This window comes from the organism of the source record quoted next, unplaced genomic scaffold (assembly GCF_019419815.1).
Source record: "Pyrus x bretschneideri cultivar Hongxiangsu unplaced genomic scaffold, Pyrus_bretschneideri_v1 Contig3, whole genome shotgun sequence".
Lineage (NCBI taxonomy): Eukaryota > Viridiplantae > Streptophyta > Magnoliopsida > Rosales > Rosaceae > Pyrus > Pyrus x bretschneideri.
Window position 1 is genome coordinate 5,997,396 of NW_025999612.1, and position 26,934 is coordinate 6,024,329.

The 26,934-nt window shown below is 38.3% G+C and overlaps 5 protein-coding genes across 9 annotated transcripts; all 5 read left to right on the forward strand.

Moving 5' to 3' along the window:
* The first annotated feature begins 1,697 nt into the window (after nucleotides 1-1,697).
* On the forward strand, nucleotides 1,698-3,947 carry LOC103949338 (aluminum-activated malate transporter 10-like). Its single transcript, XM_009360456.1, has 6 exons — nucleotides 1,698-2,043; nucleotides 2,152-2,292; nucleotides 2,406-2,678; nucleotides 2,791-2,909; nucleotides 3,029-3,172; nucleotides 3,474-3,947. Exons 1-6 carry the CDS (start codon nucleotides 1,698-1,700, stop codon nucleotides 3,945-3,947), a joined length of 1,497 nt encoding a protein of 498 aa, XP_009358731.1.
* Nucleotides 3,948-4,587: 640 nt separating this feature from the next.
* Nucleotides 4,588-7,146, forward strand: LOC103949287 (zinc finger HIT domain-containing protein 2). Of its 2 annotated transcripts, none has more exons than XM_009360395.3 (5): nucleotides 4,588-4,734; nucleotides 4,853-4,925; nucleotides 5,022-5,187; nucleotides 5,769-5,813; nucleotides 6,146-7,146. In XM_009360395.3, the coding sequence occupies exons 1-5, from the start codon at nucleotides 4,655-4,657 to the stop codon at nucleotides 7,027-7,029; spliced, it is 1,248 nt and encodes a 415-aa protein (XP_009358670.1). In that variant the 5' UTR covers nucleotides 4,588-4,654; the 3' UTR covers nucleotides 7,030-7,146. The 2 variants fall into 2 exon arrangements, with proteins under 2 accessions (XP_009358670.1, XP_009358671.1); XM_009360396.3 differs by having other exon boundaries at nucleotides 5,772-5,813.
* A 317-nt stretch (nucleotides 7,147-7,463) lies between these two features.
* LOC103949288 (plant UBX domain-containing protein 10) lies at nucleotides 7,464-10,947 on the forward strand. The gene is made up of 4 exons (XM_009360397.3): nucleotides 7,464-8,276; nucleotides 9,696-9,866; nucleotides 9,978-10,181; nucleotides 10,427-10,947. The coding sequence occupies exons 1-4, from the start codon at nucleotides 7,464-7,466 to the stop codon at nucleotides 10,655-10,657; spliced, it is 1,419 nt and encodes a 472-aa protein (XP_009358672.1). The 3' UTR covers nucleotides 10,658-10,947.
* A 1,666-nt stretch (nucleotides 10,948-12,613) lies between these two features.
* On the forward strand, nucleotides 12,614-15,688 carry LOC103949289 (serine/threonine-protein kinase WNK8). 3 transcript variants are annotated; one of them, XM_009360399.2, is made up of 6 exons: nucleotides 12,616-13,251; nucleotides 13,412-13,449; nucleotides 13,564-13,788; nucleotides 13,879-14,257; nucleotides 14,359-14,749; nucleotides 14,832-15,688. In XM_009360399.2, the coding sequence occupies exons 1-6, from the start codon at nucleotides 13,162-13,164 to the stop codon at nucleotides 15,524-15,526; spliced, it is 1,818 nt and encodes a 605-aa protein (XP_009358674.1). In that variant the 5' UTR covers nucleotides 12,616-13,161; the 3' UTR covers nucleotides 15,527-15,688. The 3 variants fall into 3 exon arrangements, with proteins under 3 accessions (XP_048445129.1, XP_009358674.1, XP_009358673.1); XM_009360398.3 differs by having other exon boundaries at nucleotides 12,617-13,251; nucleotides 13,564-13,791; XM_048589172.1 differs by having other exon boundaries at nucleotides 12,614-13,251; nucleotides 13,564-14,257.
* A 141-nt stretch (nucleotides 15,689-15,829) lies between these two features.
* Nucleotides 15,830-19,567, forward strand: LOC103949291. Of its 2 annotated transcripts, XM_048589171.1 has the most exons (5): nucleotides 15,830-16,046; nucleotides 16,119-17,707; nucleotides 17,806-18,383; nucleotides 18,477-18,650; nucleotides 18,804-19,567. In XM_048589171.1, the coding sequence occupies exons 2-5, from the start codon at nucleotides 16,193-16,195 to the stop codon at nucleotides 19,219-19,221; spliced, it is 2,685 nt and encodes an 894-aa protein (XP_048445128.1). In that variant the 5' UTR covers nucleotides 15,830-16,046; nucleotides 16,119-16,192; the 3' UTR covers nucleotides 19,222-19,567. The 2 variants fall into 2 exon arrangements, with proteins under 2 accessions (XP_048445128.1, XP_009358675.1); XM_009360400.3 differs by having other exon boundaries at nucleotides 15,830-17,707.
* The last annotated feature ends 7,367 nt before the right edge of the window (nucleotides 19,568-26,934 follow it).

Below are 26,934 nucleotides of genomic sequence, written 5' to 3' on the forward strand. Positions count from 1 at the left end.
GTTGTAGTTTGGACTTCACCACCATTTTCATATCGTTCTCTTATTTTTTGGATATTTCCAAGGAAGTATTGACCATATCGAAGAAAGTTTAAACATTGCCAAAAGTTATGTCAGTTAACGAGTTATTTTTCCTTAGTTGCAAATCATAAGCTGAAACATATTATAAATAACTTGTAGCTTGACAATAATTTATCTGCAAAGAAGAAAAACTCGTTAAACCATAAGAAGCCGGGTGTTTCCGGGAAAGAAACTCTAACACTCAAGATTCTTACCGTAGTACTAGAGAGAGAGAGAGAGAGAGAGAGAGAGAGAGAGAGAGAGAGAGAGAGAGACTACAAGATTGTTGAAATAGTTCTTCCATGATGGTATATGATATCGTAATATAAGAAATATGTCTTGAGTGCTGGTTCCTAATTATGTTATCTGTGGCATAATATATAAGTAGAATATATTGATTTGATGACATGAGAGTGCGCTGATGATACCACTTTTGATGAATTTAGGACACAAATATGTCACCAGTCATCAAGGTTTGATCTTAGGTCCAGGACTCTCTCTCTGGCATTAAGGAAAAATTGGAAGGTTTAATTATCAGTGTATCATAGAATTTCCTTCAAATGAAGATCTGCACAAATTAGTTATATTTAGTAGAATCACCATGCATGCATTTTTGTGCTCCAATTAGAAGATATAACTATGAAACGGAGGCGGTAAAAAGAGTAGATGAACACTTAAGAAGACTTGGAAAGAGACTTTAAGAAAATATATGGAGTACTTAGAACTAATGGAAGACTTGTGCAAAATAGAACGCATTGACGTCCTAATATTTATACAACCGATCCCACTCAGTAAAATAAGACTTGATTGTTGTAGTTGTATTTGTATGCATATCGTAGCGTCGGGATTTTCCTAAAAAAAAAAAAAAAAAAAGGGAATAGGAAGAGAACTATCTGTATGCAGTTTGATTACTAATTATAATCGGTAAAAGATTTGTTCCACTTTCCATATGTTGATGGTCATCTGATTACATTTGGTAAATTTCCACAAATATCCCATATCACATTTAGTAGGTTAAAGAGTCTAGGCAGTGCAAGTAACACAAATTAATTGAATTATAAAAAACTTTGAATTCTAGGATTGAACACTGTATATGTTTGAAGTGAAAACGACCAATTGATACAGGTGTAAGAAACAACGAGATTATATGCATGACTTATGCGTAATTGCCAGATACAAATCGATAAGATATCAATATGTTTTATTGGTAACAATGATATCGGTACATTATCGAACACATAATGATAATCGAAAAACGAATGTTCGCTCCATGGTCGAAAGCTTGAATATAATTTTTACCTATTTTGAGTGAACAGAGAAAGGAATTAATGGCAGTTGTAGATCAACGTGTATCCTTGAGTCTTCAACCTGACCTACCCAACATGCAACAAAAAACAAGTGCATTGGCCTTTAGCTGCTATTGGAAATTTCTTGTTTATTCTTTCTTCTTTACATCATTACTTGCTAGCTCTTTCGTTCCACCATCAGAAAGCAAATTCCCACTTAGTATATATACTTCAGTAGTCCCACTGCTTTCCTCACCAACAATCTTCTTCTCCACATAACCCTGAGGACCACAGTTTCGTATAGTTCTGCTTGTCTAATTCTCTATTTTCCTCGCTATTTCCGTTTTTGAAAAAATGGCTAAGGAGAAGGAAGCGAGTGGCACAATCGAGTGGAGGATAAAAATGGCCGACGGGTCATCTGAAGCTTTGGCTCCAACCGAGGCACAGGGGTGCCCCGGCATAGCATGTCTTGCCCTAAAGGGTCTGGTTGTAGGGTTTGTAATGAAAGTATGGAACTTTCTGAAGAAAGCTTGGGACTTGGGACACAGTGATCCCAGAAAAGTGATCCACTGCCTCAAAGTTGGGATGGCACTCACTGTTGTCTCACTCTTTTACTACATGAGACCTCTCTATGAAGGTGTGGGAGGAAATGCCATGTGGGCAGTTATGACAGTTGTGGTTGTCTTCGAAAATACTGTTGGTAAGTTAACAATTTTTCTCATTTGTGTCTTTACACGATCTAAAAGTTTAGCTAGTAAAGCTCACAAGCCGAAAAACATCAATTGTTAACTTGTTAATGTGCATGCAGGTGCAACATTATGTAAAAGTATAAACAGAATATGTGGAACTTTTCTTGCCGGATTTCTTGCCATCGGCATCCATTGGATTGCAAATCGATCCGGAAAAGAATTCGAGCCTATCATCACTGGAATATCTGTTTTCTTATTAGGTATGTAGTAGTCTTATTAATCTCATTTTATTTTGTGAGTAGCTATAAATAGTAGACTTATAAGTTCTAATGTGTTACTGTTATAATGTTATTGTTATTCTTTTTTTCTTCAGCTTCTGCAGCAACCTTCTCGAGATTCATACCGTCAGTGAAAGCTCGATTTGATTACGGTGCCATGATCTTCATCCTCACATTCAGCTTAGTTTCGGTGTCGGGTTACCGGGTGGATCAGTTATTCGACATGGCCAGCCAAAGAATATTGACCATCATCATTGGGACTTCCTTGTGCGTTGTCATAACCATGATCATTTGCCCCATTTGGGCTGGGGAGGAACTCTACGTGCTCATCACTCGGAACATGGACAAGCTTGCCAATTCCTTAGATGGTACCAAATTTAATCCAATCCCATCAAGTTTAGGACAATTTAATCCCGTCTTGTGTTTGCTGTCCTAGGACAATTTTGCTGACAGTATAAAATTGTCCCACTATACTTTCAGGTTGTGTGGCAGATTATTTCAATGATAGTGGAGGCTTTGCTGGTAGTGACAAAGAATCTGACAAGAAATTGCTTGGCTACAAATGTGTTTTGGGTTCAAAGGGAATAGAAGAATCCATGGTATGCAACATAAACATATATAATTTCATGGGTTATTTAGCGTAACTTCCATTTTTTATTCAATAAAATTCTCTTGTATTGTCGGAAAAAATCTAACAATAGCATTTTCAATTCTATAGGCCAATTTTGCTAGATGGGAGCCCGCGCACGGCCGATTCAACTTCCGGCATCCATGGAAGCAATACCTCAAAATCGGGGCATCAATGCGCGACTGTGCTTATTGCATCGAGGCCCTCAACGGTTGTGTCAGTTCTGAAAATAAGGTAATTCTAATATCAGCAATCTACTAAAAGCAACTTTATTAAAAACATATGTTGAAAGTTCAATAAAAATCCTAAGTGCTTCTTGAAAAATATTTGAAACTTGGAAGTTGGAACTACAAGAAGCATCTACTACGTGCTTCTCGAGAAAGGCACTTCTAAGTGCCTTTATAACCAATATTTTTTTTTCTTTTTTCAGTCCAACGTTGTCAAAAATGTTTTTAGTTATTTAAAAAACGCTTTTATTATTTCATCACCAGTGCTAGAATGACACAAACTGAACCTCTCTGATATGAATAAACAGGTCTCTGAGCTGACAAAGAAGCATATCAGCAACATTGCCATGAAAGTAAGCTCAGACTCTTCAACAGTGATAAACGAGCTAGCAAAAACTATGAAAACAATGAAGAAATCAACTGCAATAGATCTCCTAGTTGGAGAAATGAACAATGCAGTTCTGGATCTCCAAGAGGACTTGAAATCTCTTCCTAACTTATTCATTAATCCACAGCCACAACTGCCGCAGGAATCCGATGATTGTCCCGAAAACAACAACACAAAAGCAGAAGCAGAAGCAGTTGCTCTCATGGACATAATTCCACTTGTGACTTTAGCTTCTCTGCTGATCGAAATTGTTGCAAGGATTGAAGGTATGGTAGGTGCAGTTCAGGAACTGGCTGAGCTGGCTGAGTTCAAGGCAGCCGGCGATCGGAAGGCGAATCAGAATCAGACTACTAACAAAGTTGTACCAGATCAACATGCCCTCCGAAGGGTCTGAGTTAGATTGTACATGTCACAAAGTTAAATAATATGTTTCAAATTTCTTTAAATAATAACTTGAAATGTTGAACATGTCCAACATTGAAAGGTCGGAATTCAAAATTCATATTGAAAACAGAAACTACAATGGTTAATAAATCCGCTTATAAGAGAAGAATAAGTAGAGTATCGCTTTGAAATAATTATTTCAACATAAAGTCAATTATTGTGGGTAGTTTAAGTTTGAAAACTCGATGTGTATTTTTATAATTTTAGAGCTTTTAGAATTTTAATTTTGGAAAATTTTAGAAATTTGAATATCAAAATTGATTTGAGTGTCCCAAATTGAAAACTCCTGAATTGAAATAGGTCAAAATCATAATTTCCTATTTAACCCTTGCCAAAATGAGTCGACGGACTATAATACGGTATGTGGAATAATGGTAGGTAGACCAACTTTTAGACCATATTTTCAAATTATATGATGTGTTATCAATTAAAATAAGCACGTTAATCACCATTTAAATAATAATCTAATAATCAATAACTACGTCATTGCAGCATGGCGGCAAATCCCTTGACCCCCTTAATTGGGCTTAGTCCATACAATTGGGCCTCTCCATATAGCCCAAAGCAAAAGGAAACGAACGTTCCAGTCTTTGACGGTCCCTTCTCTCTCACTTCATAACTCTCCAAAACCCCTTCGAAACTCGAAAACCTTCAGCCATGGCGGAATCCATCATTACCTCAGAAAAACCCTCCACCTCGTCCCCTCTAGAACCTCCTTCCCGTATCGTCTGCCACGTGTATGTTCTTCTCCAAGCTAATCTCTCTTTCATCAACAAAGCTTGATAATTTATTTTATTTTTTCTGGAAACTTTTCAGATTTTGATTTATTCAATTTTTATTTTTGTTTAATTGAAGCTGCCAGAAGCAATTTTCTCAGTACACATGCCCTCGATGCAACTCACGCTACTGTTCCCTGCACTGCTACAAGGTAAGTATGCTAATTTATACCGATTTAATTTAATTTAATATATTTATTTTGTAATTTTGGTGTTTGATTGTTTTGAAATTTGATTTGATTGAGCAGTCGCATAATCTCCGGTGTACTGAATCGTTTATGCGGGAGAATGTGGTGGGGGAGATGGGGCAATTGGGGCCCGATGACGAAACTAAACAGAAAATGCTGGACATACTGAAACGATTTCACTCTGAAGAAGAAGAAACTGATGACATGGATGATGATGATAATGCTGGTAGGTTTTTATTTTGTTATTATAAATTGGTGTTCTCATGTTTTTCGATGAAGTTTATGGCCTTCGAGTTTAATGACGCTTTTGGTGAGTTTTCGGTACTTGGGATTTTGTATGTGCATTGTAAGATATAAGAGAAGTTTGTTATTGAGGGATTGCTATGGCTTTGAACTAGGAATTAGGACTGGAATCTAGTTAGTTTTCGATAAATGTTTTGTGGTTCGGGTGGGTTTAATGGTGGAGTGAACAATTGGATTGCTGATTTAATCCATCGATGTTATGCTGATTACCGATTGTTTAGCAGTTGATGGCATATACAAGTTTACTAAACTAGTATGTGTTTTATAGTTGAGTATAAATGAAGTAAGTAGGTCTCGTGCGACGCTGAATCGGGCCTGATTGATGATAGCAATAAGCGTAAGGCTGCCTTTAAATGAAATTGATAACTAGTATCGTAGTTGGTATAAGGATAGTTTTTCCGTGTTTATTGGTTTCCTAAGAGATAATCATTGTTTAATTATGGTCCTTAAATGTTTTTTTTCACAAATTTGGATTTCTGACCGAAATCTAAACTTATTTTTCAGCAGGTTCTGCACTGTCTGAGGAGACTATTCAAAAAGTGCTGTCTGGTATGTTACTGTCTATCTTTTATTGATGTACTTAGCTTCTAGCTCTCAAGTTCTTTCGTATCTTTCATTCATTCGATTTTACATTTTTCAAAGAAACAGATATTTGCACTCCTTAGTTTATATTTGGATGTTAAATTTAGCTCACGTCTACTGGATTATGCGTTCTCTGCTTTCCTCTATATGTCCTAAAGCTGACATGAGTCATTTTGCACTCTGTAGTTTTATACTTGCAAGAAGTAAATTTTAACTTATGTCTTTCTGGATTATGCGTTTCCTGCATTCCTCCATATTTCCTAAAGCTGACATAAGTCAGTTGCCTTTAACCCTTGTAGGTGGTGAAGTTAGTCTGGATGATCTATCTATAGAAGAGAAGAAACTATTCCAAAGAGCTGTCGTTTCTGGGGAACTGAGCAAGATGATTAAGCCTTGGGATCCGTGGTGGTTGAAGCCATCTGCCAGAACGATATCATTTAGCAAGGAAGGATCCCAACTTATCCAACCTCTTGTCAAAGACGATGAATCAATGTCACCTGAGGATAATTCAGAGAGCAATCAAGCGAGTGAGATTCCACCCGGGCCTGACACCCCACTGCCACCAGTCAGCAAGCTGAGTTCCACAAAGCCATCACCATCCTTAGCTGTTCATCTGGTGGACATCATATACAGCTACTGTTTCACACTCCGTTTTTACAATGGAGATTGGAAATCGGATGCCATAGGATCATCCATGGCGGTGCTTTCTGTCTCCAATGTACTGGGCCAGGGTGGGCAACCGGAGACTGTCCTGGAAGTGCTGTCTTATTGCTTGGAGAAGACCTGCTCCCCAGACTTCAAACATACAGGCGGCTTGCAATTTGGACTCGGTCTCATAGATGATGTAACAAGCCTATTAACGCTAGGAACACCTGCTTTGTTGTGCTCGCTCTGTGATCTGCAGAGGATGGTTCAGGCTGGGGAGAGGGATCTGAAGTCAGAGAAACCACGGAAGTCGTCACAAAGAACAGAAATTAGGAACAAGCTGAAGTTGGCCGAACGGAAAATTTATTTCATCATGTGTTGGGTGCACGAGCAAACCGGGGAAGTTTGGACTTCCTTAGCAGCCATTGTAACGGCCGAAAAGAGTTCAGCTCTGAGTTATCAATCGGCTTCGAGGCCTGGGAAAGCGGAGAAGAAAGCCGAACCAAAGAGCAAGGTTTTGATTCAGGAGATTAGATGAAAAATAATAACATTGTAACTATTCTTTTCTGTTCGTTGTTGTAATCAAATTGTTTCTCCTTTTGAGTGTGTGTTATTGTAATTTGAATGGGACTATGAGTAGTACAGAAGTTGAATAGACCGCGTAACACATGATCTCAGCCGAGAAGCAAAAACGACGACGTTAAACCTTTTATTCCCCGCCGGCGTTAAACCTTTTAATTAGTTGACAATGGCAATTCCGTTATTTCACAAAAAGTCAGGGGACGTTTTTGGCGTTCCATCCACAACCTATATCTGTTGACCACCAGGTTTCGCTCCCGCGGACGCTCTCATAAACCTCCTCAGTAAGTTATCAGAGAAGAGAACCGACAATCCCAGAACGTCGTCGTATCGTTCTCGGCTCTCTCTCTCTTCCCGATTCGAACCAGGGAAAGCCCTAATCTGCGTGCAGAGATGGTCGATGTGAACGACAAGTTAGCGTATTTCCAAGCGATCACAGGCCTCGAAGACTCCGATTTGTGCGTGGAGATCCTCACCGCCCATGGCTGGGACCTCGAGCTCGCGATCTCCTCCTTCACCACCACCTCGAACCATACGCCTTCGCCGGAAGATCCATCTGCCGCCGGAACCTCCACAGTCTCCGATGTCGGCGGTGGGGACGGTCTTCGCTCCATTCGTCAACCGTCGCACCACTCTGGACAGTCATCAAACGCCGTCGCGGCACCCGGTTTGGCTTGGAGGATCATAACTCTGCCGATTTCGGTTATTTCTGGTAGTCTAGGTTTGATTTCTGGCGCGGTTGGGCTCGGGTTGTGGGCGGCGGGTGGAGTGCTATCGTACTCGCTCGGAATGATTGGGGTCGGGGCTGGTCGGGACGGTGAGGCCTCGGCCCGATTAGTGTCGGTGTCGGAGGTGGGAAATGAAGCAGCGCAGTTTGTAGCGAGGTTCGAGCAGGATTTTGGGACGAGGAGGCCGAATTTCGTCAGCGAAGGGTTTATGGACGCCCTGCAGAGGTCGAGGAACTCGTTCAAGCTGTTGTTCGTATACTTGCACTCGCCGGACCATCTTGATACGCCGTCTTTTTGTGAGAGGACTTTGTGCTCCGAGATGTTGGTGGATTATATCAATGAGAATTTCGTGTCGTGGGGAGGGAGCATTCGGGCTAGTGAAGGCTTCAAGATGAGTAATAGTTTGAAGGCCTCGAGATATCCCTTCTGTGCCGTCGTTATGGCTGCTACGAACCAGAGGATCGTGCTGCTTCAGCAGGTATATGATTCTTTGCCTGCCTTATTTCCATATAAAAATTATCGGTCCATCAGACTATACAGATTTGGATAGCTCTATGGATTGAATTGATTGAAAAATATTATAACTCGGTTTAAATATTATATCATTTGTTGTTGGTAATGGATTGGAATATCTTAGGGCGGAATTTAGAATTATCAGTATCAATCTTTGTTTGATATTGGGGGATGAAGATGGAGGAATGGAAGTTATGCCTGTGACATTGTATTTTGAAACGAGAGGATTTTCAGCACAAAGTTCCAATCTGAGTAATTGTTACTCGATTTATTGAATAACACATTTGACTCATTATATTCAAATCTTTTATGTTTCTTTTTTTGTAAATGAGTTGACCAGTCAGTCTAGTGATTCATGGGGTTTAACTGGGAAGCTTACAGAGCGGTGTTTTTAGTGGATTAAGGATTCTTCATTTGATTTCCCGATTTGGTTGCTCAGAGTGCTACAAACATACCTTTTCATGCAATGTTAGCAGCAGAAACATGGCATGGAAACATTGCTCGGCATGTTCATTTTTGGTGTGAGTGATGTTAGCATTAAAAAAGGGTTCTATAGTGGGTTGATTGGTGTTAATGGTCACTCGCAGAAACAGAGTGGATATTTACATACTGGCGTGGTTTAGCTTTCTGATTCGTCATTTGTTCTTCTATTTTCCAACCCTAGAGTTTCTACTGCAGTGACTGAAGTTTTGGGGATTTTCCTTTGTTGCTTTTTTCCCCTTAACATTGAAAGCATGTTTATGTTGGTGAGAAGGCAGGCACTCAAATTTTTTTTTATTTTTTTTTAATAGATTAGAATGTAGGATAGATTCTATTGGAGGGATAAGAGGCCTAACAGAATGGATATCTATTAGAAAATTTCTTCTTTTATCTTCTGGAGATGCTATTAATTTGAAGTTGTTTCAATATGATCTGTGCATGAGATTTTTGTTTGTTTGACTCGCGCTTATCTTAAAAATCGCTGCTCTGTTCTAAACCAATGATGTTGGAGCTTTAGCCTTTATTTTGACTGGTCATGTTCCTTGGCGAAAATGGTGAATTATTGTACAGAAAGATTGTCACAATTTATCTTGGACAGTAACTAAGTATTATTGTTTCTCTTTCAGATTAGGTGGACGTTAAATTTGTTATTGAGCTCTTAAGCTATTCTATAGCTTGGTATGAGCATTTTGTTTTATACCCTACCTTGAATGTGTTTTCCTCTTTAAGTGATGCATCCTGAACTTGAAGTTTTTCTTTCTAGAGTATTAGATTGATTTCGATGTTCTATTTCTTTTCCATATTTCCCGATTTTCCGTGTCAACTGTATGGTAACTAAGTATGAATGATGTCTAATTTTGTTGTTCATTTTGTCTGTAACGACTATCTTTGTCATATTTGGCAGGTTGAGGGGCCAAAGTCTCCGGAAGAAATGCTCTCAATACTAAATAGAGTGGTCGAAGAAAGTGCTTCTGTTCTTGGTACAGCAAGGCATGAGGCAGAAGAAAGGAGAATGAACATTCGTTTAAGGGAGGAGCAAGATGCTGCTTATAGAGCAGCACTCGAAGCTGATCAGGTATGTTAATATTTTAACCTAATTTCATGTGACAAACAAAGGCTATAGGTTTTAGGAAGCTCTTAGGTTGGTCTTTTCTCATTCCCTCATTGTTATGTTCGTTTGCTTCAGGCGAGGGAAAACCAGAGGAGGGAAGAGCAAGAATGTCTAGAAAGAGAAGCTGCTGAAGCTGAGCAGAAGCGCCAGGAGGAAGAGGAGGCTCGTGAAAGAGCAGCACAGGAAGCTGCGGAGAAAGAGGCTGCACTAGCTAGGATGCGGCAGGAAAAAGCCTTGTCACTTGGTGCCGAACCTGAAAAAGGACCTGATGTTACACAGGTAATCCCTCTTGCATTATGACTTAAATTTTCTCTTGTTATTTTCTTGTACGTTTTGAATGTATAGGTGTTTCAGATAACTTCTATGATACGTTCACACATTCAGTTCAGTATGTTTAGATATCATTCATGGACATTCTATGCAACTTTTATACTGGTCGCAAATCCCAGTATTCCTTGTTTTGTTCGAGATACTAGTTATTTAACCTAATCGACGCATGGTTATATTTTTATTTGATAACCCAGGTTGTGGTTCGGTTCCCAACTGGACAACGCAAGGAAAGGAGATTCCACAGCACTGCATTAATCCAAAATCTCTATGATTTTGTTGATTCTTTGGGTTGTCTAGACGCTGAGAACTACAGTTTGGTGTCGAACTTCCCTCGAGTCGTATACGGACCAGAGAAGTTGTCTTTATCCTTGAAAGAAGCAGGATTGCATCCACAGGCCAGTCTTTTTCTGGAGCTGAATGCTTAGAGAACTTTAATGCACGCATCGTGGTTTGTTATCAAAATTCAGTAGAGATGATTCCTGCAAACTGCAACTAGGGTTTAATTTATTTTTGCACCTCTATACATAGCAACTATGTCGATTTATTTAGAACGATGTGACGAGTTAAAGGTAGATGACGTTGATGATATGTGGACGTGTAGTTTGTTTTCGTTGCAAATTCTTTCAAACACGCGGCCCCTAAAATGGAAGCGGATTGAAATAACGATACTGACTATATAGACTTGAAAATCTAAATAAGCTCTTCCACTCGTTTCTCTGTTTGATGTGATTAATGATTACTTTGTGATGCTGCCCCCTCCCTCCCTTTTCGTTTCTTGATAGAGCTGTTGAATTTCAAACTTCTGAGATGAGTGCCGGGCAAGAACCAAGTTTACAATGCATCAGTACGACTACGAACGACATATGTCGACAGAATTATGTCGACTTTGTTGTCCTAACGGTTCATTGTTCGTAATTTAAATTTCGTAATCAACCTAACTCCGTGGATCTAACGGTTCGTTGAGCACAACTAAGCCACCGGCAAACATCGTCAACGTTGGCCAGACTTGAACCGGAGATATTTGATTGACGTGACTTGAATTGGAGACCTTCGATTGACGTGATTACTATACTCTAATCATCATAACTTTACCCCTATCTTACGTGGTTAAGGACGTAGTGGTTGTGCACCATGCTCCATGAAAATTGTGGGTACATTTCAACACTGTACTTAAATTGTGCCAAGTAGATAAATAATTGAAATGTAATGCGCACATTGTGGTTTTGAATCATCCAGACCGTTAGATGTAAAAATTTCATATGTCGATACATGATTAAAAAAAAAAAAAAACACTAAAATTATGCTTTTACTTAACCGAAAGTTGCCATATAGTTGGAAAGGTTGTGGCTGTGGATAACATGGTTGGAAATGTCGTGATATATAACTTGTTTCTTTGTTGAAAATCTTAAATCTCTTATGTTGATTCTAGCTTCTTTGTATGGTCGATACATTTGTTGCGTTCCAAGACGTTGAAAGAGCACAAATGTAGTACTACACATACACCACACCAAGAATTTAAGTTCAAATTACATTTCGTCTTTTGAAATATTACAGCAGAAATTAGGAATAAAACCAAAAAGCCTTGTTGTCTTTTGATCCTTTCTCCATTAGACTTTAATCTTACCTCCTTTATTCCTTCGCTTTCCCAAAGCAACAAGATTTGTGACAACACCAAATTTTGATTCTATTAAATTCGTAATATTCAAAAATCGAATTAATTTCCTCACTACAAAAGTTAGTAACACCTCTTTATGTCATCCCCTTCCCCGCCATTTCCCTTTTCTTGTCAAATTTCTTAAATTTATTTGAATTTTTTATCAATATATGTTTCTGAAATAGTTGTGTAGTATCAACGTTTTTTAATATACCTGAAACACAATCATGTGATAGTACTGTTTTACTTAAATAATAACATGTAAATTTGATTGCCTTTATTAATATACTTTACAATTTAGACATTTAATTATGTCTTTACTCTTATTATAACACGTAAATAGTGCACTACATATCTGTAACATAAACACAAACATGTGGCGTGCAAAGATTGTGAAAGAATCCTAGTACTTAGTTTCCGAATAAATAAAAAGTAGAACAAATATACGAAAAAATTGAAAAAAAATATATATATAAATTTTAATATTTTACCAGAACTCCAGTTTCAACTTTTCCAGCCTTTTCAGGACACCGTGATTAATTAAATCAAAGATTAATTTGCTAATATTTTTGCTGATCAGTAGATTAATTTTACTAATACGCTCCGAGCTGAATTGTCTTTCCCTAATCAACCTCCTAATTCCTAAATTAAATTAAAGTTAAATTAATTAAATTTAAAATCCAAAATTAAATAATTAAATTAGTTTCCAAGTAGAAGTCGAGAAGAACAGCGTGTACCTTCTAATCATAGAGGGAGAAAAGGACTCCACCGGAACAACTCTTCCGATCCAAAAATCAAAATCCCTAGAAATCCCAATCCAACACCATCACGATGCCCCACCCAACCCTACATTTACCCCTCTCCTCCCAATCGCAATCCCTAGGGTTCCATCTCCAATCGCTCTCGCTCTCTCCGCAGCTCCATTTCTGCACTCTTTAGGGTTCTGAGAGTCCCCAATTTCGCCTCTCCAGCTGGAAAAATGCAGATAGCACCATGGCTGAGTCTCGGATAGCTTTGACAATGTGGAGCTCCGTCGCGAACCGGAATTCAGGGACGGAATTCGGGAACATGTGGTTTATCGGCTGCCGCTTTCGTCTTCGTTTGGCGTTCGACTCGTACTCCGTCGCTTGCGAGGCGTTTTCTGAACACTATTGTAATCTGATTCCGGTTGGGGTTGTTGAGCGCAAGAAGCTTTTGAAAGGTTTGTGAAGAATCGTTTCCGTCTTAAAAAAAAAGTTTGCTTCTTTCGGGAGATTTTTTTGTGTTTTTAGGGTTATGGATTCCTGTAGTGGTTTTGTTGGTGGGAATTCTGGTTGCGACGATGGTGGCGTTGTAGAGAAAGATCCGACTGGGCAATACTTGCGGGTACGGTTCCGGATTTTGTTTGCTCTTTAATTTGGTATTTCAATTGTATTTTAATGTAAATTTTATCGGTGTTTGTTGAATGTGTTTTCGGTCATCTTTGCTTGCTTCTTGTTGGTTTTGGTGATATAATTCTTATGTAGATTTGTGTTTGTTCATCCAGTATGACGAATTACTGGGGAGGGGAGCATTCAAGATTGCGTATGCTTCTCTAACCACCTTGAATTCGTTTCTTGGTAGTTGGTTTCTAGGGTTCTAACGATTTGATGTTGCAAAATTATTTGTTTACTTATTTGGATGTTGTGCAAAATGTAGATACAAGGCATTCGATAAGGAAGAAGGAATAGAAGTAGCCTGGTGCCAAGTGAATATCAAGGAGGTGTTGCAGTCTCCGGAACAACTGGAGAGATTGTATTCCGAGGTTCATCTGCTGAAGTCGTTAAAACATCAAAACATTGTGAAGTTCCATAACTCCTGGGTGGATGATAAGAACAGGACCATCAACATAATAACAGAGCTGTTCACTTCTGGGACTTTGAGGCAGTTAGTTTTGCTGACTTTTTTTCATGTTTCATGTTTTTACTTGGCGTACCTTCTTCAAATGCTAACTGTTTTTGTTCTGGGATTAAGGTATCGACAGAAGCATAAAAATGTCGATATGAAGGCCATTAAGAACTGGGCAAGGCAGATTCTTCGAGGATTGCACTATCTGCATTCTCACAATCCTCCAATTATTCATAGAGATTTGAAATGTGACAACATTTTTGTCAATGGAAATACTGGAGAAATTAAAATCGGAGATCTTGGATTGGCGATAGTCATGCAGCAGCCTACTGCTCATAGTGTTATTGGCACCCCTGAATTCATGGCTCCAGAGCTTTATGACGAGGAATACAATGAATTAGTCGACATCTATTCTTTTGGCATGTGCATGTTAGAAATGGTTACTTGTGAATACCCTTATAGTGAATGTAAAAATCCGGCACAAATTTATAAGAAGGTTACCTCTGTAAGTTTCTGATCAACTGATTTATGAATTTCTCTCCAGTTTTTTTTTTTTTCTCCTACTAAATGGTTGTCTAATGTTTCTCCTGAATTCCTTTGTTGTAGGGTGTAAAGCCCGCTTCACTCAATAAAGTGGACAATCCTCAAGTCAAGGAGTTCATAGAGAAGTGTCTAGTTCCAGCATCTATGAGATTGAGTGCGGTGGAACTCTTGAAAGATCCATTCCTTGCACCTGACGATTTGAAGGAGCCGAATTGTGTTATTTTACAGTCAGAAAAGATGGTGAACTTGCCACACCCTGAAGCTCGTCCTATGGACATAGATACTAACTACCAGAAGTGCCCTGTTGGATCTTGTGGAAGAAGTCCCAATGAAAATTCTAACCCTTCAGTTCTGGAGTTACAGAGTTTAACTGAGAATAATGAGTTCAGGTTAAGAGCAACCAAAAATGCTGATAACACCGTCTCATTAACTTTGCGCATTGCTGATACATGTGGTAAGTACATCTGCGGTGCAAAAAGATTTTCTTCCTCCCCTTATTTTCCTGAACTACACCTGAATATTATTTGTTTATACAGGTCGTGTGAGGAATATCCATTTTGAGTTCTATCTGGAGTCTGATACCTCAATTTCAATTGCTGGGGAGATGGTTGAGCAACTTGATCTTTCGCATGAAGATGTCTCTGTCATAGCGGAGTTAATTGATAACTTGATCATGAAGCTAGTACCTGGCTGGAAACCTTCATCAGAAGGTTCATCATGTGGAACAAATAGTTCGTGTGGGGATCAGCCTGCACGGCAAAATGTTGTCTCACATTTTGCACATGCGGAGGACAGAGATAACCAAGCATCAATGATTTTAGATACTTCGGCTACCTCAGCTGAGTATGGTGTCCCTACTGCCTCAGGTGCCAGTAATGTCAAAGTTATGGAGTCGGCTAAATACAGTTCTGATGAATGCTGTAAAGCTTCGGATGGTTACGGTTCCGGTCCTGATTGTATGGTTCAGGGTGCGGTCAGGGAGAAGAGTTACGAAGCTGATTCTGGTGATTCAGTTGTGATGAATGAGGTACGCCCCGACATGTCAAGCATTTGTTCCTTATCTGAGCTGTCTCTAGCAAATAAAGATCGATACAATGAGCAAAAGGGGGAGCTTGTTGCTATTGATAGGCAGTACCATCGATGCCTTCTCGAGCTCTTGAGGTTGAGGGAGGAAGAAATTCAGAGTGCAAAGAAGAGGTGGATAGCGAAAAAGAAAATAGCTGTTAATTGATGTACTGTTTAGTGTTCTCTTTCGTCTTTTTAATTCGTTTTGTACTTGTAATTGTTTTTTCGTCAAGAAATGTGGCGAAGCGAATCATGCCCGTGTTTTTATGTGTCGATTTGGTTCATACATTTGGTTTTACGGTTCCTAATAATGTATTTCTTTGTTCCATTGCTTACTAAAAAAAAAAAAAATATGATGCAAAAAAGTGACGGCCTGTGCTAATACTTTCATATTTTCGACAATAATCCACATGAGAGAGATAATGTGTACATATATATTTGGACACTTGGACGAATATAAGAAGCAGAAACCCCAGTTGACCGACTTTCAGCTAGTTTTTACTTTCCTCCTCTCACCCTCTTGTTCATTTCTGCTTCACCTGAGCCTTCACAAACGAGGACGTGATCCAGGGAGGCTCGGGGTCTCTCCCGAACGGGAGGAACATTCATCATGGCTCCATCAACAGCTACCAACCCCCCACCGGATTTGAGTGAAACTAGTCCGAATCTCGCTTAATGGTACAGAGGTACGTAAACTTTGAATTGAAGTGAATACAAGTTTTGTTATTTAAACTAGTAGATCATGGCACTGGCTTTAGTTGGAGGGGCTGTTGTTGGAGCACTGTTTGGAGCTCTCTATGATGTGGTTAAGGTGGCCGTGGGAAAGACTGCTATGCAGTATAGACCCTTACTTGGAGATCTCAAATTCACACTAGATTCCCTAAGACCGCGGATCATCCAACAGATCGGAGATCATAACGTGCAATTGGGTCTTCCAAACGACGAAATAGAGGGCCTTCAGAGACAAATGGAGGAGGGTATAGAGCTGGTTAGGAAGCTATCACACGTTGGTATGTGGAACTGCAATATCTGGTGCAGTTGCTGCAACTGCACAAAGCCAAGTTACACGGATCAACTTGTTGAATTGGATAGGTCATTAAGAATACTGTTAGAGATACTGAAGCTGCAGGAAGCAAGGGATGTGAAGGAGGCCTTGCTTCTGGCAAGGAAAATCCACGACAAGCAAGATGAGTTGGATAAAAAGATGTCGGATTTGCTCATAGTGCAGCAGGAGGCAGGGTTGACAGCGCAACATGAAACGACTGTGGGAGAGCTTTCAGCAAGTAACACGCAGACGATGGTGCAGGACCGAGTTGAAGGGAATAGTGTGCAAGGGGCTGCTCTAGGAGCAGCGTTTTCTGTGCTCTTTGGTGCTGTTATACAAGTGAAGGACAACACTAGGATGTTTAAGCGCGTCCTTGGATATCTCAAATCCACACTAGACTCCTTAAAACCGTTGATAGAAGAGGTAGCCAAATGTAACAGGGTACTGCATCTCCCAAAGGAGGAACTAGAGAATTTTAGAATAGAAATGGAGAAAGGTGTAGAGCTAGTTGTCAAGTGCTCTAAGGTTCATCGGTGGGCTAGCTACAAAAAATATGAATATTCAAACAAACTTCTTGGGTTGGACGAATCTCTTCAAAGATTGTTACATATACTGAGAGTGCAGTTAGCAAGGGATGTGAGAGAGAGTTTGGTTTCCGTAAGTAACATGGAGAAGGTGATCGAGCACATTGCAGGGCATGATGTGGTACAAAATGATGAGGTTGCAGGCAAAGGTTTGTGTCCCCTGCCTGAACCTACATCCACTACAGTTGGATTGGATGTACTGAATGTGCATGAGAGAGGCGATGTGATCAAGGAGGCATCGGTTGCAGCAAGGAAAATAGTAGAAGGCGTCAAGCTAATTGAAGGGAGTGGTGTGTTAAAAGATCAAAACGGAATCAAAGGTTTGTATGAAGTTGTAGAACCACCATCACCGAAAGTTGGATTGGATGTACTGAATCTGCAGGGAACAATAAATGTGGAGGAGACATCAGATTCCACAACGAATATGGAGGCAGGGGTCAAGCAAATCGAGGAGAGTGGTGTGGTGAAAAATCAAATTGATATTGCAGTAACTGAACCCCAGTCGCTTCGAGATGGATTGGAAGTAGCGAACATGCAGGGAACAAGGGATGATCAGCAAATTCAAGGGATAGGAGCGGTTGCACTCCAAGCTCCAGTTTCTGTATATGAACTTCCATCGCTTAATGATTCAAGCTTCCAATTTGGGCTCTTAGATTCAATGAGTAGCTTCGAAGACAACCAGCAAGTAATAGACTGGCAGCAGCAGCAAAACTCTTTGGTATGACTAAATTCATGCATTCTCTTATCCTTTTAACTGTGCAGTCAAAAGCCTAGTTTTGAACCTTATTCTGAGACCATATCATTTTTCATGAACAGGCAGAGGCACTGAATTTCAACAAGTACTTTAATTTGCCAACAGAGAAGGCAGGACTTGAGTCTGAAATTGAATTTGAGCCAGAATCACGACCAGGTTTCTGCCCAGACATTCTCACGGGCATTGCATATTTACGGAGTAGGCAACATGACGATGCTTCAGAGCCTGACTACATACATAGAACTCAATCGTCTCAGCATGTTAGCCAACTAAAGTCTGATGATGGGTTTAACTGGAGAAAGTATGGGCAAAGACAAGTGGAAGGTAGTAAATATCCGCGTAGTTATTACAAGTGTACATATCACAATTGCCCAACAAAGAAAAAGGTTGAGAGATCATTGAATGGAGAGATTACTGAAATCGTATACAAGGGAAGTCACAACCATCCTAAGCCCCAGTCTACAAGACAATCAACCTCTCGACCAATTCAGGGTTCTTCATACGGACTCTCTGATCAATTGGCCCCAAAAATATCCAACCCAAAAGTTGAATCAGCCAAGATGCCAGATGATTTGGAACAAAATTCTCCAATCAGTAATTCAGGAGTTCAAGATGAAAATGAGCCCGTCGCCAAAGAATGGTAATCTCAGACGATTCTGGTTAGGACTGTATATGTCATATGATAGCCAAAATTGCATATGCGGTAATGGGTTTTTTTTTCCTTCTTTTGCAGGGATGTAGGAAATGCAAATGATCAGACAACTCATACCTTTTCTGCTTCTGGGAGTAGCATTGTAAAAGAACCAAGAACTGTGGTGCAGACAGTAAGTGAAATTGATCTTGTGGATGATGGATATAGGTGGAGGAAATATGGACAGAAAGTAATGAAGGGGAATTTTCTTCCAAGGTACACACTCTAGGTCTTTAACACTTTTAGTTGCTTAAATAGTATTGCAACCTTGTAAGTCTGTTTAGCTTTCCTTGGTAGATTCCTTTCATTACAAGCAAACACTTCCCCAACTCGGCTGCTTATCCTTTTCAACTGTTTTCCAATCTGTAGGGCCTACTACAAATGCACGTATACAGGTTGTCCGGTGAGGAAACATGTGGAGCGATCACCGCATGACTCAAGGTCCGTGATCACCACATATGAAGGGAAACACAACCACGATGTTCCTGCAGCACGCTATAGTGACATTTATAGTGCTCCAAAAGAAAGTGCTTCCGAATACCAATCTCAATCTTTACTAGGCGGATTAGATGTATTAGACGTGCATGCAACAGAGGATGCCATAAAAAAGACACTGGTTGAATCAGAGCAAGAGTTGCTAAATGAAGGGAATGTTGTGGTACAAGATCAGATTGCAATTAAAGGTTATTGTGAAGGGATTGAACCTCCGTTGTTTGCAGTTGGATTGGATGGACAGGGACCAATGGATGTGAAGGAGACGTCTGATTCAACAGTATGGAGACACTGAAGCGCCAAGGACGGCACTCATCTTGTTTCAACAAATTCTCAAGAAAGGCGACTTTATCAACAGAGATAACGGGAGTTAAGTCTGGAATAGCTGAAATGATACCCAGGTTAGACCTAAAAGATGTTCTCATGCGTGCAGTAGCCTTAGATGGTCTACCCTCGGCAACAATTTTAGTTGAAGCTTTGGAGAAAATGGTGTCGGTCTCTGGGGAGCCAATGCAAAGATTGGGTGCGTACATGTTGGAAGGTCTTAGATAAAGCAAATTAATTATATATATCATTAAAAATGAGTGTCTATTTAGACTTAAACTTATATTTGTATTGAAAATTTGGGTTTATTATTTTAATTAAGTTTATTATATAACATATAACATACAAAAATATCAAAAATTTTCGCTTTAGTATTTTAGTGAATTTAATGGTATTAGATGAAAGTTTAAGTGATTACGAGTCGGTCGTACTTTACTAAATTTTTTCAGAGATCATATCAATTTATGTGAAATTTAAAAGAAATAACTATGACAAACATGTGGTATAAAAAGTAGGGGAAACTTGAAATAAGTCCAAATTTGTAAGCAATTACTAGATATAGTCCAATTTTATTTAATTATTGGTTTAAGTCCAGTGACTCATTGTCCACGTCATTTTATTATCATTTTTTGTCAAAATTACCCCTCTATTAACATTATCTTTTAATTCTAGATTTACTTGTATTATAAAATTAATTATAATTGATTATTTATCATTAAAGTAATCCCATAATTGTAGGATTAGTTTGAAATAATATTATCTCTTCTTCCTCATAACTCCCCTACAAACAGTATTATTTTTTATGCGTGGTGATCTTCTTCCTCCTTGGAACCCATAACCATGTGTGTTCATGCTGGAACATTTAACCACAGGGCTAGGAAGAAAGCCTTCTAAACCATAACCGTGGGTGTTGATGTGTACATATAATTGTAGGCTCTCACTATTAATTTCTTTCTTAGTTTTTTGTTTGTTTATATGAACTTTTCTTTTTATAAGTAAAAACGTTATAGCAAATGCACTTTATTTATTTTGTTTATATACCTAATACATAGGTAGACGTAGAAAGTAATTTTGTCTTTATATAGAGTAAGTAGAATATATCTGCTTTATAGGTATAAAGTAGTATAATTGATTATTTATCTTTAAATAATCCCCTACTTGTAGAATTAGTTTTAAAGTATATCTCTTCTTCCATAACTCTCGTATACAATTTGTGCTGTGTTCTCCGATCCCCTTCCTTCTTGTTCATTCTTCTTCTTTCAAGCTCTTATGATTTCTTCCTCCTTTTTGAAATACAAGGTAACAATTTCTAATTTTTTTCGGTTGTATAGAACTTTGAAGTATGCGAATACACCAACAAAAGGTGGGTTGATGTACGTGGTTGGTTTTGGTTTTGTAGCATCAAATCTTGCATCTTCCTACTTTTCATCCCCACCAGGTCCTCCCACAATAGCACTAGTTAGGTCATTTTGATTGGGAACATTGCCATGAAAATGAGTTTCATGCGTGCACTATTAATTTCTTCCTAATTTTTAGTTTGAACTTGGATTATACATATTTTTCTTTTCAACCTTTATAGGAAATGCATTGCTTTGTTTATCTACCTGTATTATATATTTTTGTAATGAATCTATTTGTATATTTTGTTTATTCTACATGTGTTATAGATTAATTGTATTTTATCTACCTATATATCACAAATTTTTCTATCTCAAATTAATTGTGTTATCTACCTATACGATATGTTTTTGCTCATTAGTCTATCTATATATCACATATTATTTTGTGTTATCTATCTATACGATAGGCTTTTATTCATAGTCTACCTATATCATAGATTAATTAATATTATCTACCTACATCACAAATTTTTTATGTACCTCGACAACGTTTCTTTTAATTTTTCATAAACTTATAAGATTGGTTGTAATGTGTTTTTAAACTGTTTTTAATTAGAAAACGGGTAGATAAAGGTATTTGAAGCTTCAAATTTTTAAAATTTTAAATTCAAAAATAAAGAATTTAAATATTTTTTATTTTCAAGGGGCAAATTAGGTGTAATAAAAAATCAAATAAAATTGGACCCAATCTGAAAACTGGTGAATTCTTTGGACCTGGATCAAATTGCCCCTAAAAAGTATTGGTTGAATAATATATCATTCCTTTATTAATTAAATGCTAAGTGACACAATCTGATTGGACAATAATTAAAAAAAAAAAAGAAAAAAAAAAAGAAAGAGTTGATCACGTGGAAAATGGAGAGAAAAAGTCATTTTCTCTTCTTCCTTGGAACCAAGGTCCAAGAATAGCATCTGTTGCAATTCACATGAATTATTCTGACAATTAGATGATGTTGTATTAAATATATGTAAGTATTGCAGCAAGAATATAGGGAGAGAATGAGAGTCGAGAAGGGAAAAAGGGGGAAATTTCTAGGGTTAGGGTTCACCCAGTTGCAATCAATCCACTTGGTTAATCAGAATCTCTTTGCAAATTTCATTTGGGTTGTAGTTAATTGGTTAACTAGTTGGATAACATAGGGGAGAGAAATTTCAATTAGGGATCAAAAGAAATTAGGATTTAGTCATTTTGATAAGGCTCGAGATTTCGCATGTTTTGATAAGTCCTTGTCTCGGGAGGATAATCCTCATCATTATGTTAAAAGAGGAGAGTGTGGTGTGCTAATTCATAATGAGAAGATCAAGAGATGAGGGAATTACCCATGGCAGGTGAGTTGGGAGGTGATGCTAGCTATCGTTTGTTGTTGTATAATTGATGACCTGATAACCTGAGCGTGCAAGGTATGTTTCGATTATCATTGGTTCATTTTGGGCGGAGATAATTATAACACATGTTGGAAGCTAAACAGTCTTTTTGATATGAATATGATTTTAATCTCTAGACTTAATCATGATTGCTTAAATATTAGTTGTTGGTTTAGAGTGTCTTGGTTTCCCAAGTTTTTCGAGAGCATGCATGCTTTCTCTATTGTCTGGATTAGGTTTAGGTTTTGTAGGGTGTTAATTATCTCTAAATGCTTGTGTATGTCCCTTTGCTTTATGGGTTTGCCCACTTTGTATTCCTGGAATCATCTTAATAGCTTTGCCATTAGTATTTCTAGGCGTTGGTTGATTAGTTTTAGTCTTTACTTATCATCCTTGACTCCCCCTCAGAGCTTTAGTACCTTAACCATGACTGTCATTTCCCAACTTGGAGCTTCCTCTTCTAAGCATGCTAGAATTCCCACCAACCCTAGAATCCCTGCTTGGGCCAACAAGTTTGCCAATCCCCTCCTTAGTCAACCCCCAATTGTGGTTAATGGTGCTCGTGGTACCTTCACCATGGAGAGTGGTATTACTAGAGTGTTTACCAGCCTTTATTCAAACCTGAATGTTGAGTACATGGAAAGTTGAGTGCTCATGGGGTAAGTTAGTGGGTAAGTAATTGGATGCTAGGACCATTTAGTGGAAGTTGGGGTTAACTTGGAAGTTGGGGTTAACTTGGGGTACTAGAGTTAAGAATCCATTTTATTTGGACCACTTTGGGCATATGTGGTATACTATTAAGTTTACTGATGAGAAAGAGTTGGAGTTTACCTTAGACAATAGGCCCTAGTATGTTCGGGGTCAGATCTTCCATATGGAAAGGTGAAATGTTCATTTTAGAGATACATACCTTATCTCTAATTTGAGGGTTTAGATTAGGATTCACAAAGTTCCGGTCCAATACCATGATGCTGAGATTTTAGAGGTTATTACGCAACCTGTGGGTAGCTTTGTCTGAGCGAATGAGACTACCCTCTCGGGGCTCAATGGCTTGTTTGTTAGAGTTTTTCTCAAAGTAGATCTGATGTTGCCCCTGAAGAGAATCCTAGTTGTAAATGATGAAGAATGCCTATTGCTACTGAGCTATGAGAAACTTTTTAAAGTCTGTTTCTATTGCAGAAGAAATATGACTGATAAACATTCTTGCCCTGCTAACTATGATAATGATGGTTGTCTCCTTGTGGATAGAATCTTTGAGGATGAACCTCTGGTTGCCTTGCTGATTTCCCAGTGAATGATGAAACCAATAGTGAGCTTCATGATGGTGTTATGATGTTATTTCCCCAACCTACTCTAGCTGATAAGTTGGGTTCTGTTGAGGGCGAAACACTAGTGAGGGGTGAAAATTTCCAGGAGCAAGCCGAGGATGAGGAAGGGTGGAATTCAGTCCCAGTTAGAGGAAGCAAAAGTGCTAGTAGAGGCAGGAGTTCTAGTCATATGGATGGCAGAAGCTATGAGAATGTTGTACTAGGTATTAGAATTTGGGCATCATAGGCTGATCTTGTTTCTAAGTGGTGTCCTCAAGCTGATAGTGGGTTCGGAACTGGCAATGTTGGAGAAAGGATTGTGATGACTGAGAATGTAACGGCCCACCCGAAAATATTTATTTCGGAAATTAATATCGGTGATAGGCCCAAACTAAACTCTTGTTTATTTAACTACCATTAATCGCGATTCTTTAATTAAATTCCTTAATTCCACACATGATCTTTAACCATAATTCTCTTACCAAAACATACGATTATATTCTCAATTTCTCACCATTTTCTTCTCTTAGATCAAATTCCACTCTAAAGATTAATTCTCAATTATTTAAGGTTGTATCTAACCCTGTTAGACTGCCTACGTACTCTTGAACATGATCAAACCTTTCGTAGTTCACATTTCATTCTTTTATCCATTTATGAAAATATTCTAGTATCGGCCACATTCAACATTAGCTTTCACAATTGAATCACATCAAATGGGTACCAATTACAGACCTAAAATATCAAAATTTTCATGAAAAAAGGCAGTGTCGGCCCACTAGCCATGTGTCGCCGCGGGTGGCGGTCGGCCATCCCGACTCACCGAAAAATTCAATTATTTCCAAAAATTACCAAATTTCACATAAATGTTGATCCCAATGAGTAGAGCAATTTTTATACTGAGGCCAAGTCCAATTTGGCCGGGAAACACCTCAAATTGCCCACGAACCGCCGGAAACCCTTGATATTTGGGTGTTCTTGATTTGACTCCAATACAGCTCCATTGACCCAACCAATGCATAGTCTTTGTTCCTGAGGTTGATGGGAGTCTATTAGTGGTGGTGGTTGAAGGAAATTGCTTTAGAATTTGGAGGATCGATGGCAAGAACCCCCGCACCCACTGGTGCGGTTTTCCCGAATTCAAGGCCAAATATCTTTGAGTTTTGGTGTGGAATTGGTATAGGGGAGGCTAGGGAGTTGTTTCCAAGTGATGGATGGCGGCGATTTGCTGTGAAACGCCGTGTTTGGCGTCAGAAAACTGCACCGCTGGGTTGGGTCGCAAGGGATGTGGGTCGAGGATCCCCCGTTTCCTCTTTCTCTCATTTCCCCTCATTTCTTTCTTTTCTGATTGGGCCATTTCCCCCATCCTTTCCCTCATTTCTCTCATTTCCATCTCGACCGTCCATCTCTCTTCTTTCTCTTCTTTTCCTTTCATCCCAGCCACACACGTGGCACATTTCATTGCTCCAAAAATCTGGAGCCTTCTAAATGAGGACAAAATTACAAAAATGTCCCTTACTTTAAATGTTAATAACTCTTTCGTTATAACTCTGTTTCACGAACGGTTTGTGCCTACGCACTCGTGGAATCGTCCTCTATCCAAATATGTCAAGAAATATGATACAATCTATGAGGATAAAATATGTCCTCGAATAATTCAATTTAGCGTACTAGGGGCATTTTCATCTTTTCAACTTGAACAATAAATTTTACGACGTAATATACAATAATTTCAGGAAAATTTTTTTTAAAAGTTCTCAATTCAATTTTTCATACTCATAAATCAATTTATTTTTTATTTTTTCTCCACATATTCATATATTTAATTTTCAGGGTATTACAAAGAAGGCTATCGGTAGTGGAAGTAAAGGTAAGGGAGTTAAAGAAGTCACTGATCTGGATACTGATGAGGTCTTTATGGAAACTGAGGAAGTTCAAGCTGGAGGTAATAGGAATAGGGTTAGAAGTGAGGTTAAAGGTGGAACGGGTCCTAGCTACAATTTGGAGGATGTTGATTGATGAAGTCACTGTTATGGAACTGTAGGGGCTGGGGCTGGCCTGATTTTGCCTCACATCTTAATTTTCCTTGCTATCTATGTTTTTTAGATTTTTTTTTTTTTTTTTTTTTGGTATTATATTGTCGAACCTAGATCCAACCTTGATAGAAGGCTTAATGCTTTGTTGTCTAAGAGGTTCACTAATGTGTTTTCTGCTAGTGGGTATGGAAGGGCAGGGGGTCTATGCCTTTGTTGGAACGATCGAAATATTAATATGAATGTGCATGCCCATAACTCTAGATTTATTCACTGTGATGTTTTAGATAAGCCAACAAACATTAAATTCTTTTGTACTTTTGTTTATGCTTACCTAAAAAAAATTTGCAACCTCAAATGTGGAACAATATCATTAATCTAAGGCCTACAAATAACGAAATTAACCCCTGGCCAATATCATTAATCTTATTGAGGTTGGAGGTAATAAAAGTGTCCCAAATCACATGATAGACTTTAATAAGTTCTTGAGTGAAGGCAATTTAATTTCAATCCCTACTTTAGGAGTGCCTTTCACCTGGCGTAATGGTCATAAAGATAACACCATTATCTATGAAAGATTGGAGAGGGCTATTACTAACTCCGATTGGTTAAACTTATACCTCAATGCCTCTCTCCATAATTATCCCAGTTTTTGCTCGGATCATAGCCCAATCTTATTGGATACTAATACCTTGTGCTACGCTAATGTTGGAGGTAGTAATAAGTTCAAATTTGAGGCTATGTGGTTTACTCATCTGAATTTTGTGAATATTGTGAGTAAAGCTTGGAGTGATGACATGCCTGGTAACTCTTGTGATAAGGTTAAGAGTTACTTAGGTAGATTCAAATTTCTTATCAAGAAATGGAATAAGGATATCTTTAGGAACATCTTCGACAAGAAAAAGGTTCTTATGAGTGAGTGAGATAAAGTCCAACAAGATAGTATATGTATGATCTCTTGACATCTTGAAAAATTTGGAAATGTGAATAAATAGTTTTGGAAGTGGTTAGAAATAAAAAATGGAAGAATTGTATCAAAAAAGAGAATTTTGTGTGGATATTTGAACAAATAGATAGGTATTAATAGTGTTTTTGGATGAATTTTGATTTAATTTAATTGTTTTAGCCGTTGAATTTAATTTTAAGTCGTTAGATATTTTTTATTACAGTTAGACCATTGGATTCAATGTATTTATAAATTTCAATTAAAATATAAATAAATTTGAATCCAAACCATTAAATCAAAGAAAAACTAACGAAAAGTAAAAAAAAAATTATCTTTTAATGAAAAGCCCTTTTTAAAGGTATAGTGAATAGTATCAAAAAATGTATAAATATGGTTTTTTGCTAAAAATAAACAGTACCGGAAGTGTTTTGTTAAACCTTGCTTAAATCAACTTACGTTCCAATCATCATGACAGCCCGATCGAGAAAGAGCCCTTGTGGAAGTATTGGGTGGCAACAAATATTTTAGCATGGGCTAAAATTAAGTTTAAGCCCAAAAATTATTTTAAGTCCAACAAATGATGAAAGTTTTGAGGCGGAATTTTAACCCAACTATTGGAATTGGTCCAATTTT

Excerpts from the sequence above, each read along its gene's own strand:
- LOC103949338 (XM_009360456.1), top strand. The coding sequence starts at position 1,698 with ATGGCTAAGGAGAAGGAAGCGAGTGGCACAATCGAGTGGAGGATAAAA. Across the intron at positions 2,910-3,028 it reads AGGGAATAGAAGAATCCATG|GCCAATTTTGCTAGATGGGA; the intron begins GTATGCAACATA and ends TCAATTCTATAG. Across the intron at positions 3,173-3,473 it reads GTGTCAGTTCTGAAAATAAG|GTCTCTGAGCTGACAAAGAA; the intron begins GTAATTCTAATA and ends ATGAATAAACAG.
- LOC103949287 (XM_009360395.3), top strand. The coding sequence starts at position 4,655 with ATGGCGGAATCCATCATTACCTCAGAAAAACCCTCCACCTCGTCCCCT. Across the intron at positions 5,188-5,768 it reads GGATGATGATGATAATGCTG|CAGGTTCTGCACTGTCTGAG; the intron begins GTAGGTTTTTAT and ends CTTATTTTTCAG. Across the intron at positions 5,814-6,145 it reads TATTCAAAAAGTGCTGTCTG|GTGGTGAAGTTAGTCTGGAT; the intron begins GTATGTTACTGT and ends TAACCCTTGTAG.
- LOC103949288 (XM_009360397.3), top strand. The coding sequence starts at position 7,464 with ATGGTCGATGTGAACGACAAGTTAGCGTATTTCCAAGCGATCACAGGC. Across the intron at positions 8,277-9,695 it reads GGATCGTGCTGCTTCAGCAG|GTTGAGGGGCCAAAGTCTCC; the intron begins GTATATGATTCT and ends CATATTTGGCAG. Across the intron at positions 9,867-9,977 it reads CAGCACTCGAAGCTGATCAG|GCGAGGGAAAACCAGAGGAG; the intron begins GTATGTTAATAT and ends CGTTTGCTTCAG.
- LOC103949289 (XM_048589172.1), top strand. The coding sequence starts at position 13,162 with ATGGATTCCTGTAGTGGTTTTGTTGGTGGGAATTCTGGTTGCGACGAT. Across the intron at positions 13,450-13,563 it reads AGGGGAGCATTCAAGATTGC|ATACAAGGCATTCGATAAGG; the intron begins GTATGCTTCTCT and ends TGCAAAATGTAG. Across the intron at positions 14,750-14,831 it reads GCGCATTGCTGATACATGTG|GTCGTGTGAGGAATATCCAT; the intron begins GTAAGTACATCT and ends TTGTTTATACAG.
- LOC103949291 (XM_009360400.3), top strand. The coding sequence starts at position 16,103 with ATGGCACTGGCTTTAGTTGGAGGGGCTGTTGTTGGAGCACTGTTTGGA. Across the intron at positions 17,708-17,805 it reads AGCAGCAGCAAAACTCTTTG|GCAGAGGCACTGAATTTCAA; the intron begins GTATGACTAAAT and ends TTTCATGAACAG. Across the intron at positions 18,651-18,803 it reads AAGGGGAATTTTCTTCCAAG|GGCCTACTACAAATGCACGT; the intron begins GTACACACTCTA and ends TCCAATCTGTAG.